General features: G+C 36.0%; 1 protein-coding gene across 2 annotated transcripts in view; it reads right to left on the reverse strand.

Moving 5' to 3' along the window:
* Nucleotides 1–13,222, reverse strand: part of FRMD4B (FERM domain containing 4B) — a 338,099-nt gene that overhangs the window by 36,967 nt on the left and 287,910 nt on the right. For both annotated transcript variants that reach the window (XM_037800162.1, XM_037800153.1), the window contains 4 exons: nt 12,390–12,473; nt 9,639–9,704; nt 7,790–7,847; nt 6,302–6,388 (listed from right to left, as the gene is read on the reverse strand). In XM_037800162.1, coding sequence (XP_037656090.1) covers nt 6,302–6,388; nt 7,790–7,847; nt 9,639–9,704; nt 12,390–12,473 — 295 coding nt within the window. The remainder of the gene's footprint in view (nt 1–6,301; nt 6,389–7,789; nt 7,848–9,638; nt 9,705–12,389; nt 12,474–13,222) is intronic.

Raw genomic sequence — 13,222 nt, forward strand, 5'->3', positions numbered from 1 at the left:
TTCCATCTTGTTTCCATCAGAGACCGTTCAAAATTTAAAATTATGTCTTTATTACTTTGCTTGTTTATTGTTTCGCACCTTGTTTATTGTTTATTATTGTTTCTCACCAACCATCTCCCTAAACATCTGCCAAAGAAACAAGCACAGTGCAGCAAAAACTACTCACCTCTCTCGGAATCTATTTTTCCTTCTTCCTTTTAGAACACCTGGACTTAAGACTTTGCATATGGTGGCCTACCTTTCCAGCCTCCCTTGCAACTAGACCTGGTCACGTGACTTTCTGAATGAGCAAGCTGCTTGCCTTGGACTCTCTTTTTCCAACTGCCGACTGGCTGTGAAATGGAAACTCACCGAGCCCCGAACAGTTCCTTGAGAGGACAGGCACTCAAAAGTCTTCCCATTTTCTTGTCTTAAAGGAGCTGCTTGAAATTCTAATTGTGATTTTCTATAGGAGGGGAAGAGAAATACCTATACTACCCAGTGTACTTTCCACATTAATTAAAAATAAATTAGAGTATGGTTTGGAGGAAAGAATATCTACACAGTGAAATAAACCACTCACTCATTGGGTCCTCATAATGATCTGTCAGGGACACAGATTACTTGAATGATTTGAATTTGACACTTGAGAAAATGAAAGCCCAGAAAAGTTGAGTGACAGTGCCAGGTCAGCCAGCCAGGAAGCGGGAGAGCGGGACTAGCTGTTATTTAAATCCATGCTATAGGATTCGAGTTCTCTCAAAGACTCTGCAGAAGGTTTTAACAATCAGATTGATCACTGGTGTGGCTGAAGCTTAATTATACACTTACAAACAGGACGGACAGGTCTCCAGCAGACATTCTGCAATCCAATTTCTTCCTTCCACACCATACTTTATTTTGTATTAATGTAGAAAGTACGACTGGACAGCACAAGCACAAGTTCTCTCTTCTTCTTCAGGGAACCTCTTCTAGAATTTAAGCAGTGTTACAAGCAGCATCCTAATGGAAGCCTATGGTGGTATGGGATGGTGGAAGTAAGAACAAGGAGGGGCTAGAAATGGTCAAGATGGCAATGTTTAGAAAATTAAGCAAGTCACTGTCTTTAAATGAAATGAACCCTGTACTTTTATGACCAGGAAAGAGGAAGACTTTAGTGTTTGTTACTTAATTCTTCTGGCTCTAGGCATTTGAGAATTCCAATAGTTAAAAAAAAAAAAAAATTAGCTAACTGAAGGCTAAGAACTGTTTCCCACTCTAAAGTGCCCTGGGGTGAAGAAATGCATCCCAATTCTTTCTTAGAATGTACAAATGCCAGAAGATTCTAATCTTGAAAAGCAACTTAATTCACCACGGTCTCACCGGACACCTTGACTAGCACACCATTTCATTCCTCCCTTGGCCAACAGCCTCTAGTTTTGTCAGGTTCAGTAACTCAGTCATAGCATATACCATAAGCCTCTACTCAGCCACAGACCCATTGCCTATTTCTTTGCGAAGAACAGTCATTTTCCTTCGAAATTGTGAGTGAACCATAAAAACCTAAAAGAAAGACTTAAGTAAAATTTCATCAGTTTTTAAACCCAAAATGTCCTACAATTTAAAATTAGGCTGAGTTCTGGTATGTCTTCACATTCCTTATAAGCCTGCAATGACACATTTCATGTACGAAGAGAGGATTCAAAAGAAAAATTGCTTATGATCTGAATTTTTAATACCACCATGAATTTTTGTAGCTTGTAAGTCAGGATTTAAAGTTTTTCTCTTAATTTGCATTGCGCCTTAGGGTAGTATTGTCAGTGGGTTGGGAGGGGCAGGGAACACCTAGCTTTGAACACTGAAGACAAGATCTGGCCTAGTTGTGAACGCTTGGATGGAACACTAGAGCAATACATGCGTGGCAATGCTGGGTCTCTCTCTAACCAAATACTGATCTGAGACTATTTCTCAGGCCTTAGGTTAGACAAGTTCTGAGAAAGTGTTGCTTTTTTGAATCTGCTTAAATGCCTTGACTCTGCTGCTTGGAAGGCTCTTCTCTCCCCTCAGGTCCCTGCAGGGCCCCTCTTCTATTGCACCCCTGCTCAAATGTGCCCTCTCCAAATAGGGCTGCCCTATACCTCCGCTCTTGCTCCATCCTATCTCTCTCCATCCTCTTTCCCTGCCTTATTTTCCAATTAGTCCTCATCGCCATTGAAATCACTTCATTCCTCCACTTGCATTTCTTTCTTTTCCTTTTTTTTTTGTCTGTTTCCCTCACTACCATTGAGCAACTACCTATCACTGAGCTGAGTGATGACACAGTGCCAAATATAATCTTATTTATTTCCTACAACCACTCTATGCAGTTGGTGTCATTACCATTAGGCAGTGAGGAAATTGGTGCTCAGAGACTAAACCACATGCCCAAGGTCACACAGCAAATAATGATCAGAGATGGTTTGGGGCTGCCTCTCAAACTCTTACTCTGCATCATAGTACTACACTGATTGGCCCCCAAGACTGGCAAAACCCTTTTAGCCAAAAATACACAAACAGCACTTGCTGGGTACTCTGGGAGTTAAAACAAACACAGTCTCCAATGTTCAAAGGCTATAACTGACAGAGCACATGGAAGAATGGGAAGGACTCTGCCAGTGGATCATGGAAAAACCCTTTTTCACAATAGCCTTTCAGAATCAATCTCTCCACTCTTAGCAAATCTTCCTCTTTCTGCCTGCTTTTAAGTCATATAATTATAACAAGGCAGGCAGGTGGCTCAAGAGGCTGGGCATCTATAAAGACTCTCTTTATAGCCTGTGTTTCATTAGAGTTTGCCAATTTGACCTTCATTCCTGCATGGCCTTTGGTAACTTGCTATGTGCACAGGTCCATGCAAACAGCTGGAGCATAAGCCTCCTTTCCTAACTCAGTGCTCACAGCCCTTTAAATTATGCATTCTTCCATTTGTGAACTGGGTCAGGAGAGGGAACTGTAGAACCTCCCTCCAATTAAATCCTTAAGTTCTTTGGACACAGAAAATAAATACATGGAAACAAAATCCATTGTCAGATTTTAATGGAAGAAAAAAGGAGGGAATAAATGACAGTACAGAATGGAAATCTGCTAAAACAATTGAGAAACAGAAGGCAAGAAAGAGAAAATACAAGATGGCCTGTTTATGGTCCTTTTTTAATTCAATGGCATGTCTTGAAAACAAAATAGGAAAACTCTGCAAATCGGAAAAAAGGAAGTGGCTTCTGATCAGTGTGTAGATTCTAGAATGAATAAGCAAACCTGATTATGATCAGTGTCAAACAATATTTACCGATGTCTATGAAACTGTGAATGTAAAGAAAAGCCTGTGAGTCACAAGCAGAGGAGAGGAAATTACTGTGTAGATTCTGATTCACCATTATTTTGGGAGAAAGCCAGGTTGTTTCTACTGGATGCATTTATATTCTGTGGGAATCTCAATCCTATTATGCCACATTAGCTAGAAATTACTTATGAGTCAATTTAAGTTATATTTTACATATAAGATTCACAAAAACTCTCAAGAATCCTGAATGTTATTTCTCAAAGAAAAATTCAAGGGAAATAAATTATCAAAAACAAAAACAAAAACAAAACAGGTATGGTTTATCTTAAGAAAATATGATAGGCAAGGCAATGGTTTGTTCTTACAAAATAGATAAACTAGAGATTACTTATTGGCCTTGGCTGGGATTATGCTCTACTATCCCCACCCCCTAACAGAATCCACCATAATGTACATCAAAAGGGAATTGGTTAAATAAATTATTTCCAATAATGGAATACTAGGCAGCTTTTAAAAAGAGTGAAAGAGAGATCTGTTTGTAAGTGATCTAGAGAAATATTGCCAAGATATGGAATAGCATATATAGTATGATTTTTCTCTCTCTCTCTTTAAAAGTTTAGTATATAAATTGTGCCCAAGAGTCTCCCCCCGAGTTTTTGTTGCTCAGATGTGGCCCTCTCTCTCTCTCTAGCTAAGCCACCTCAGCAGGTGAACTCACTGCCCTCCCCACTATGTGGGATCTGACTCCCAGGGGTGTAAATCTCCCTGGCAACATGGGATATGACTCCCAGGGATGAATCTGGACCTGACACTGTGGGATTGAGAATATCTTCTTGACCAAAAGGGGGATGCAAAATGAAACAAAATAAAGTTTCAATGGTTGAGAGATTCCAAATGGAGTTGAGAGGTCACTCTGGTGGACATTCTTATGCACTATATAAATAACACTTTTTAGGTTTTAATGTATTAGAATAGCTAGAAGTAAATACCTGAAACTACCAAACTCCAATCCAGTAGCCTTGACTCTTGAAGACAACTGTATAACAATGTAGCTTACAAGGGGTGTCAGTGTGATTGTGAAAGCCTTGTGAATCACACTCCCTTTATCCAGTATGGATGGATGAGTAGAAAAATGGGGACAATAACTAAATGAAAAAGAGGGTGGGAGGGATGATTTGGGTGTTCTTTTTTACTTTTATTTTTTATTCTTATTTTTACTTTATCTGGTATAAGGAAAATGCTCAAAAAATAGATTAAGGTGATGAATACACAACTATATAATGGTACTGTGAACAGTTGATTGTACACCACAGATGACTGTATGATATGTGAATATCTCTCAATAAAACTGAATTAAAAAACAAAGTTTAGTATATATGTCAACGAAGTCTGAATGAACCAGTATCATTCTCTTCCTGGTGATTACCATCAGGGAGAGATGGGGATTGCAGAAGGGCTCCCTGGCCTAGGAGGCCTACATGTTTCTGTACTATTTTGCTTTTTTTTAAATGAATATTTATTACTTTTGGGGGAAAAAATGAAAATACACAACTACAAATAAAATTTTTTAAAAAATATTTGAAAAAAATTGGGCACCGTTCATTTTTAACATGATTTAATTTATTAGATATTTGTTTCTGAGAAGCAAATTTTCAAAAATAAGTAGAACAAGAATATTCATAATTCTCCTGGAAATTACACAGGTATTCCTTACTTAACTTGAGCCCGGTCAGAAGGCTTACAGAGACAAAATTCTAACTGCACGATTGCATACATGCTTTCAGTGTCCCTCATACAGGTGGATGTCAGGGGTTGAATGATATTTTATAATTTTCATTGATAATTTCTGATAAGAAGTCTCAGTACCCAACTACATGGACCCAGGAGACCTGAGTTTGAGTATTAGAGGGGGGTTGTGCTTTGCCCCAGGCCACCCTTTTATGTTGTCTGTGTTAGTTTAACAAGCATAAAGTGAAGAGGGAATAGGAGCTGTACTTATCTTTATAACTCAAAGGAAGATTGTGAGCATCGATTAAAGCTGAAAGGATGCTTAGGAGATGAAGAGTGCTGTGGTTATGATTACAAGGGCTGTTTTAGGAAGAATATGGCTGTTTTTCTAATACACATTAAAGCAAGAGACAGAAGTGACAGGAGATATTTAAGGCTGAGATGTCAGGTAATGATAATACAGATAGGATGTCCCTGTCCTATAATTATAGGCAATTGTTTCACTCCTATAAACTCCAGTGATGACTGCCTGGGACCGCGAGGGTGTCAAAACACAGGGCAGCATGTGTAAGCTTTCAAGTCATCATAACACTGAGTAGGCCAAGGGTAGCCTGATGATGATCTGGATCGATTCATCAATTCTTATACAGGCAAAAATGTATTGTACACTTGTGCTTGGGTTAAGAGAAGCAATTTCATAATCAAATTTTAAATTTAAAATAATGTAACTTATTTACTCTGAAAAATCCAAATCTGATTGAGTATAACCTTTTAATAAGTAGACCATAATTTATTACTCTTTATGAAAAGCAGACAGGATTACTGTAAGAAATTTTGAAACAAAGTGAAAAAAAAAAAAACTAATAGTAGATTATTCATGACTATACCACCAAGGAATAACCAGTGACAAAAATTTTGATTTATATCTTTATAATTTAATCATCTGTCTAGCCATCAAATGCAAATATATAAATATGTATTATTTATATAAAAGAAAATGGCATCATCCTATTCATATGAACTTAAAACCTGTGTGCACTTGCAAACAACGTTGTGATCAACATCCTTGTAATAAAATATTTGTGCATTACTTTATTACGTAAGAATAAATGACCAGAAGTGGAATCATTGTGTACATGGTGCATAAATGAGTTGTAAAAAGTTATACTTGGGTCTATGCTGAATTCATGACTTCATTAACCAAAGTTTTTTGCCTAAGACTGCACAATGCTCCAAAATAGTTTGAGGTTTATTAATAAGGTTTGCTCATAAGTGTTTGAAGTGATTCATACTTACTTTCCGAGGCTTCACCTTATCTTGTAAATCATACTGGCCGATTCCTTTATAGCTGATTCCAAGCCACCAAGGAATTCCTTGTTTATCCTAGAAGAAGGAAAAGCATGAGAACCAAGACCTAATTGTTAAGTCTTCCAGAAGTGAAGCAATATTTACCAATTTCATCCCTTGACAAGTATCAACAAGTCAAAATAAAGCTGTCTTGGTAAACAAACACCACTTAAAAACCTAATTTGTTATTAAAATGCCTTCTTAGATTTTCTTCAAATGAGATCTATCTAAGTCAAAACAGAGCAGTACTGTTAATATGATTAAAAAGAATGAAGCATTACTGTTTTGGTTCAATAGCTGTAGAGAATAAAATAGTGTAACTCAACTAAGAATTAATCCAGAGTGCAAAGCCAGTTATCCATTAAAAAAAAAAAAAAAAGAAAAAAAGCAGCTCTTTGTTCTCTCAATTAGTAATCAGCTGTAATGGTTGGCAAAATTTCCAAAGAATTACAAAGATGAGAAAAGTGCTTTCCAAATCCTGATGCTTATGATACACTTAACAATGAACATGAGAGTATTAAAAAATTCTTCTGGAGAACTGTACAATCCAGTAACAGGACGCTTGAATAAACAGTTTGAGGTACATATTGGGAGGGGAACAGTATTTTTTTTCCCATAAATTTATCTTTTAGGTTTTCCCAAAGCAAAGGATGTACTGACATAGGGAAAGGAAAATTAGGCTTATATATACACCACTATGCAAACAAATTAAAAATCATTGGAAATTAAAGTTGAATTGGTACATATTTTTAGTTCAGAATATCCTTATTATGCAAGTATTTTGAATTGTATGGGGATGCAAACATTGCTAGGGCATGAAAAATATTCACTCAAGACCTGATCTATTAAAAAATTATTCCCCTTTCAAATAAGACTCCCTTCTTAACACTATACTTTATCCCTGCTGATCATCTCATATTTCTTAGTCAATCTCTCCCTGTTTATAAACATTTGAAAATACTATGCAAATCAAAACATACTGATTAAAAAATTGCAAATCCTGCAAAAATTCCAGCATTTTATGTGTTTTTGAAATAACACTGGAGACTGCATGAGTCCCAGATAAAAAGTACAGTCAAATGATCTGACAGAGTTAGGTGCACAACTGGAAAAGAAAAAGACAGCAAGGATTAGCAACAGGAATAGGTATGTCAAAAGAGAGTGATCTGAATATTTTAGGACTAAGAAAGGCCTTGGGAAAATACATGAATGTATCAAGTATTTTTGTAAAAATAATGTTTTATAATTTCAATTTTGATGATATAATCAGGCTTTTTATTTTTTAAATCAATCTCACTCAAAATACTGCAATTTCTAGAGACAGCTTACATATATATGCATATAGGTTTATGTGATTTTAAAAAAGTTGATGTTGGTCACTAACACTCATAAAATATCACAGATATAATGAAAACTTTGTTATGTGACAGTATTTACCTTTACTGCATAGTAATGGACTCCGTAAGTTGGTAGAGCTTCTACTATTTTCATGTACCTATGGAGAATGAATATATTTCAATGTATTCAGAGTGCCCTAATAAAAAAAGTGGCTTAAAGAAACACAATTTGTATCTACTTTCCTCATAACCTTGACTAATGTCTAAACCATTCTGGAGAGAAACATGTTGTGTTGTTATATAGTATTATAAACTCAAATTGCAAGATTTTTTTTTTTTTTTAAGAAAGTACCTAATGATGCAAGCAATGAGAATCATGCTCATAATAAGCAAAAATTGAAGCTATTCCATTTGGTGACTGTGGTAGAAGTTAACATAACTGTAAACATCTGTCAAAACTTTGTGATGTGTACTTTAAACCTGACAGAACCTATGCAACAACCGCCACCAAAAAAATATATAATTGAAGCAATGATGCTACTTCCTGCTATTTTTAATTCAATAAAGCAGTTATTATGTATGCTGAAAGGGCTATGGAGTGGACTGAATTGCATAAGACTTCCTCTCTCCCCTCAAGGAATTGAGGTTCTTTTTAAACACAAGTCGACTTTTCAACTGCATTTTGAAAATCAATTTCTCTGGATTCTGCCATCAATAATTTGATAATTTTTTTAAGTAAATGGACCATATGTAAATGAATATAAGAGGTTAAGCATATGGACGAAGGTCATGCAGCAATTAAATTACACAGCCAGGATCCAGATAAAGGGAGTCTGACTCCATCCACAGCCTAGAGCCTTAACTACCATGTTATATAGTCTTTTATTTGGAACCACAGTGATAATGATCAAAGGAAGTGAAAGAACTCTGCATTTAAGCAAGGACACTTTGTAATGTAATGCACTCACTAACCTAACTTAAAATCCTTCAGGGAAATTATTACTCTGGTTTTTTGTTGTTGTTGTTTTTTTTAAGGAAACAGGCATAATAAAATGTCAAGGATTCAACTTCAGGACTGCTAACTTCTGATATCTGCCTTAAAGTTTACAGATGTATTATGATAAAAAGATTATTGTTGAGGGTGTGGCAGGGGGAAACCTACACAGTGACCAGAAGATTAGCAATCTCCAGGTCCTTTTTTCTTTTCTTACATGATCTATTTTGTATTCTCTCTCTCTCTCTCTCTCTCTCTGTGTTTAACTTTTATAATCATGAAAGATACTCTACTATAACCACAGCAATAATGTACTTCAAACTGATTACTTTGATAATTTTTAAAACTTTAGTGTAGCAAGTGAACTGTTCTTACAATAAATGGATGGTAACCCTATATGTTATACAACGCAGATATAGATCACTAGGATCTGTTCTTGGCTGCATGAAGAAACAGATCATCCAACACTAATACACTGTGTGCCTCACCCAAAATAGAGTCACAAACCAGAGAACTAAACATGCCCTCCAGAAAGGTTTATTTTGGTACATACCACATTAAAATTTTCTTAAAATTCCTTTCCAATATTTAAAATTGGGATTTAAAAATCTGAATTTCAAGCTTCTCTTGGAAAATATCAGAAGGTATGGTAACACTGTGCCTGCATTCTAAAGCCGAGTAATCTTACCTCCTTTACTCAGGGTAAAAACTCTTCGGCTCACCACAGCCCCCACCATTCTCATTTTTGATTCCCGCCTGATGCTTGTAAGCATTTGGATTGGTGATACCAATTTTTGGAATGACATAAGACATTTTCCAATTTATGGTAAGATAATTCCTAACCAGATGAGGACCAGGTATACAAAAAACTATGCAAGAGAAATAATTTAAAATGACTTCTTCAAACAGAAGACATCAAAATTATATCTAGGTAAAAGGAAGGAAAGCTACTCACTGGACCACTGCTTGACCTCGAGTCAGACCTTTGATTTTCAAGTAATGCTCAATTACTCTGTCCTCACTGTAAAATAAGGAAATAAAAAGTATGGCAATGCATAATTATATGAGGTATAGACTCAATTTCAAGATTCTCAGGCGGCTACTGGAATTGTGAAAGGAAAGGCCTCACTAACTTGGCTTGGAAGATAGTCTGGTTGACTTTTGTTTCTGTAGGACATGGATTTCAAACCTCAGACATTTGACTACCTTGTCATTTTTGTCATTTTAATATTTTTATAAACTTTATTAGAAAAGGAAATATAATATCAATTTCTCAAATGGAAAACTAATACCCTCTGCCATAAGTGAATGGACTGTAACAAAAACAAAACAATGTTATTAAATATTAGTTTGAGAAAACTGCTGGGGAAGTTTTGAGCATAAGGTTTTTTTTTTTTTTTTTTTTTTTTTTTTTTTTTTTTTTTTAAATCATCATTTTATTGAGATATATTCACATACCACGCAGTCATACAAAACAAATTGTACTTTCGATTGTTTACAGTACCATTACATAGTTGTACATTCATCACCTAAATCAATCCCTGACACCTTCATTAGCACACACACAAAAACAACAAAAAATAATAATTAGAGTGAAAAAGAGCAATTGAAGCAAAAAAGAACACTGGGTACCTTTGTCTGTCTGTTTCCCTCCCCTACTTTTCTACACATCCATCCATAAACTAGACAAAGTGGTGTTTGGTCCTTATGGCTTTCCCAATCCCATTGTCACCCCTCATAAGCTACATTTTTATACAACTGTCTTCGAGATTCATGGGTTCTGGGTTGTAGTTTGATAGTTTCAGGTATCCACCACCAGCTACCCCAATTCTTTAGAACCTAAAAAGGGTTGTCTAAAGTGTGCATAAGAGTGCCCACCAGAGTGACCTCTCGGCTCCCCCTGGAATCTCTCCGCCACTGAAGCCCACTTCATCTCCCTTCACATCCCCCCCCTGGTCAAGAAGATGTTCTCCGTCCCACGGTGCCAGGTCTACACTCCTCCCTGGGAGTCACACTCCACGTTGCCAGGGAGATCCACTTCCCCGGGTGTCTGATCCCACGTAGGGGGGAGGGCAGTGACCCCACCTTTCAAGTTGGCCTAGCCAGAGAGAGAGGGCCACATCCGAGCAACAAAGAGGCACTCAGGAGGAGACTCCCAGGCACAAACACAGGGAGGCCCAGCCTCTCCCTGAGCATAAGGTTTAAAAAAGGGAGAATAGCAAGTGTTAGGTGTTAAAGACTTTCTCCTTGAATTTTTCAGAAAGATTCCAAAAGAATTAAAAGTGCTTCTGAGTGTGTGTGCAATCTGAAATACTGTATTTTCATCACTTGGGAACACACTTCTTTAGGAGAAAACCCCTTCATCATCGTCCTGGGCTAAAATTCGTTGACTGGAAAAGAGAGAACTAGATTGGCGATCCTTGAAATCATTCAGCTATCTTACTCTACTCTCAGACAAAGTAGCTCTTACAATCATATCTGAAGTATAACCTAGAAGTGTAAATATTTTTATCTCTGTATCTGTTTTATCCAAAAGGTTTTGCAATTAGCTTTCCAAATCCAGTTTCAAAAAGAAGACCAGTAATCAGTGAAAATTAATCAGTGGTCTTTGTTTTTTTTTCTTAAGAAACTAACACTTAACAATGATTTAAGAAGGTTCCAGTCAGCATGCAATGTAGCCTCAGTGCTCATTTTCACTAAATAAATGGGAAATACATACCAACATTCTTATTAAAGCTATCAATGTTGAGTATTTATTGTGTATCTGCTTTTTAGTGGAAAGAAAAGCCATCTTTAGGATTCAGAGACTTAAAGCAAGGAAAATACATTTAAAGGGAATATAATTCAAAGAGGAAAAAAAGTAATTTTCTTGTAAAAACGTGGTATGGAAAATGGGTGCTGTGGATTCATTGACACAAATAAATAAAACAACTCAAGACATACAACTCTGCAATGGAGGTAAAACACAAGGAAAGTAATGACATAAAGTCATTTCTGGTCATTAAGGAAACCCCTGATCAAGGAGATTTGTGTTTATAACATTCATAATGCACTCTGCCAGATTAAAGCCGCATTACACAGTTACTGCACGTATATTGTACATTACGTTCACTTAAAAGCACACTCTGCAGACCTTTTAAACCCTTGAAAGAAATGTGACATGTCTTGGTACAGTGGTGTCCAGCAAGTTTTGACAAGATCCTTCCAATGAAAGGATCAAGGTCTACCTAGGGTTACTGTGACAAATTTGATAGGCAATTTGTTATTTTCCTCACTTATATTTCTTTTAATTTCCTGAAAAGCATGCAGTTCTCAAGGAAGGCTATGATATCAGGGCCACCAAGCGGCCTACATTTATCTTATTTTTTTTTTAATTTTTAATTTTGAAAGAATTGTAAATGTATAGGACATTTGCAAAAGTAATACAAAAACAATACAAAGAACTCTGATATACCCTCATATGGACTCCCAGAATTACCAGCCTTTAACATTTTGCCACATTTGTTATATCTTTCTCTATCTACCTACCTACCTACCCATCTACCTATCTATCTTCTGAACATTTGAAAGTAGGTTGCCCACATTATGCTCCTTTACCACTTAATCCTTCCTAACACCAAGGATATTCACTTATGTAACTCCATTAGATACAATAATCATGTTCAAGAAATTTAATGTTGTGTACATTTGTGTTGACGTGGCTTACCAATAAGCAAGGGATGGATGTTCCTGAAGAGTTTTGGTTGGAAAGGCTGGTAGGGTCTTTAAATCTTTCCTGGCATTTTCATCACTGAAAAAGAAAAGTAATATAGCAATTATCATCACTGTCACCTAAAAAAATATGCATGTTAGTAATCAAATACATGAAATCCAAAAAGTAAACATTTATATCATGGTGGGTTCTGTGAAAACTCAGTGACCACCATGCAGACAACTATGCACTCTAACTTAAAACAGCCCTCAAATTTGACAACCAAATCAAACAATGATTTTTTTTCAGTTAATGAATAGTTATTTAGTATTTATAATGTAATTGTATTACAGACCCAAAAATGAATGAGGTATAATTCTTGCCCTGGAAAAGCTTCCAGTTTAGTGGAACTATCATCCAAATAAAAATGCCTTGCCATGCACTGATTCTCTGGCATCCTCCCTGAAGACATGCCAAAAGCCTGTCAATAGAGCCAAGTCCACACAATTTTTAAAAAGATATAACACTTAAAATAGTATTAAACTGCCACAATCTCATTTTCCTTATTCTTCTCATAAAATCAGAGGTTTTCATTGTTTATTATTTTGTATACATTGCATATTATTTTCATTGTATACAATTTTGTATATTGTATATTATCTGTATCATTTTTATTACATAATTATAATAGTGCATCTTTCCTATTCTCTTTTTACTCAGCATTCTTCACATTTTGTTATACCCTTTCTCATGTTCCTATAGCATCCTCATGATGATTTTTACTGGCTACATACTATTCCACCATGTTGGAATTTTGGTACAGAGTAAAAAATTAACTTTACACAAAG

Source organism: Choloepus didactylus, chromosome 1 (genome assembly GCF_015220235.1).
Source record: "Choloepus didactylus isolate mChoDid1 chromosome 1, mChoDid1.pri, whole genome shotgun sequence".
Lineage (NCBI taxonomy): Eukaryota > Metazoa > Chordata > Mammalia > Pilosa > Megalonychidae > Choloepus > Choloepus didactylus.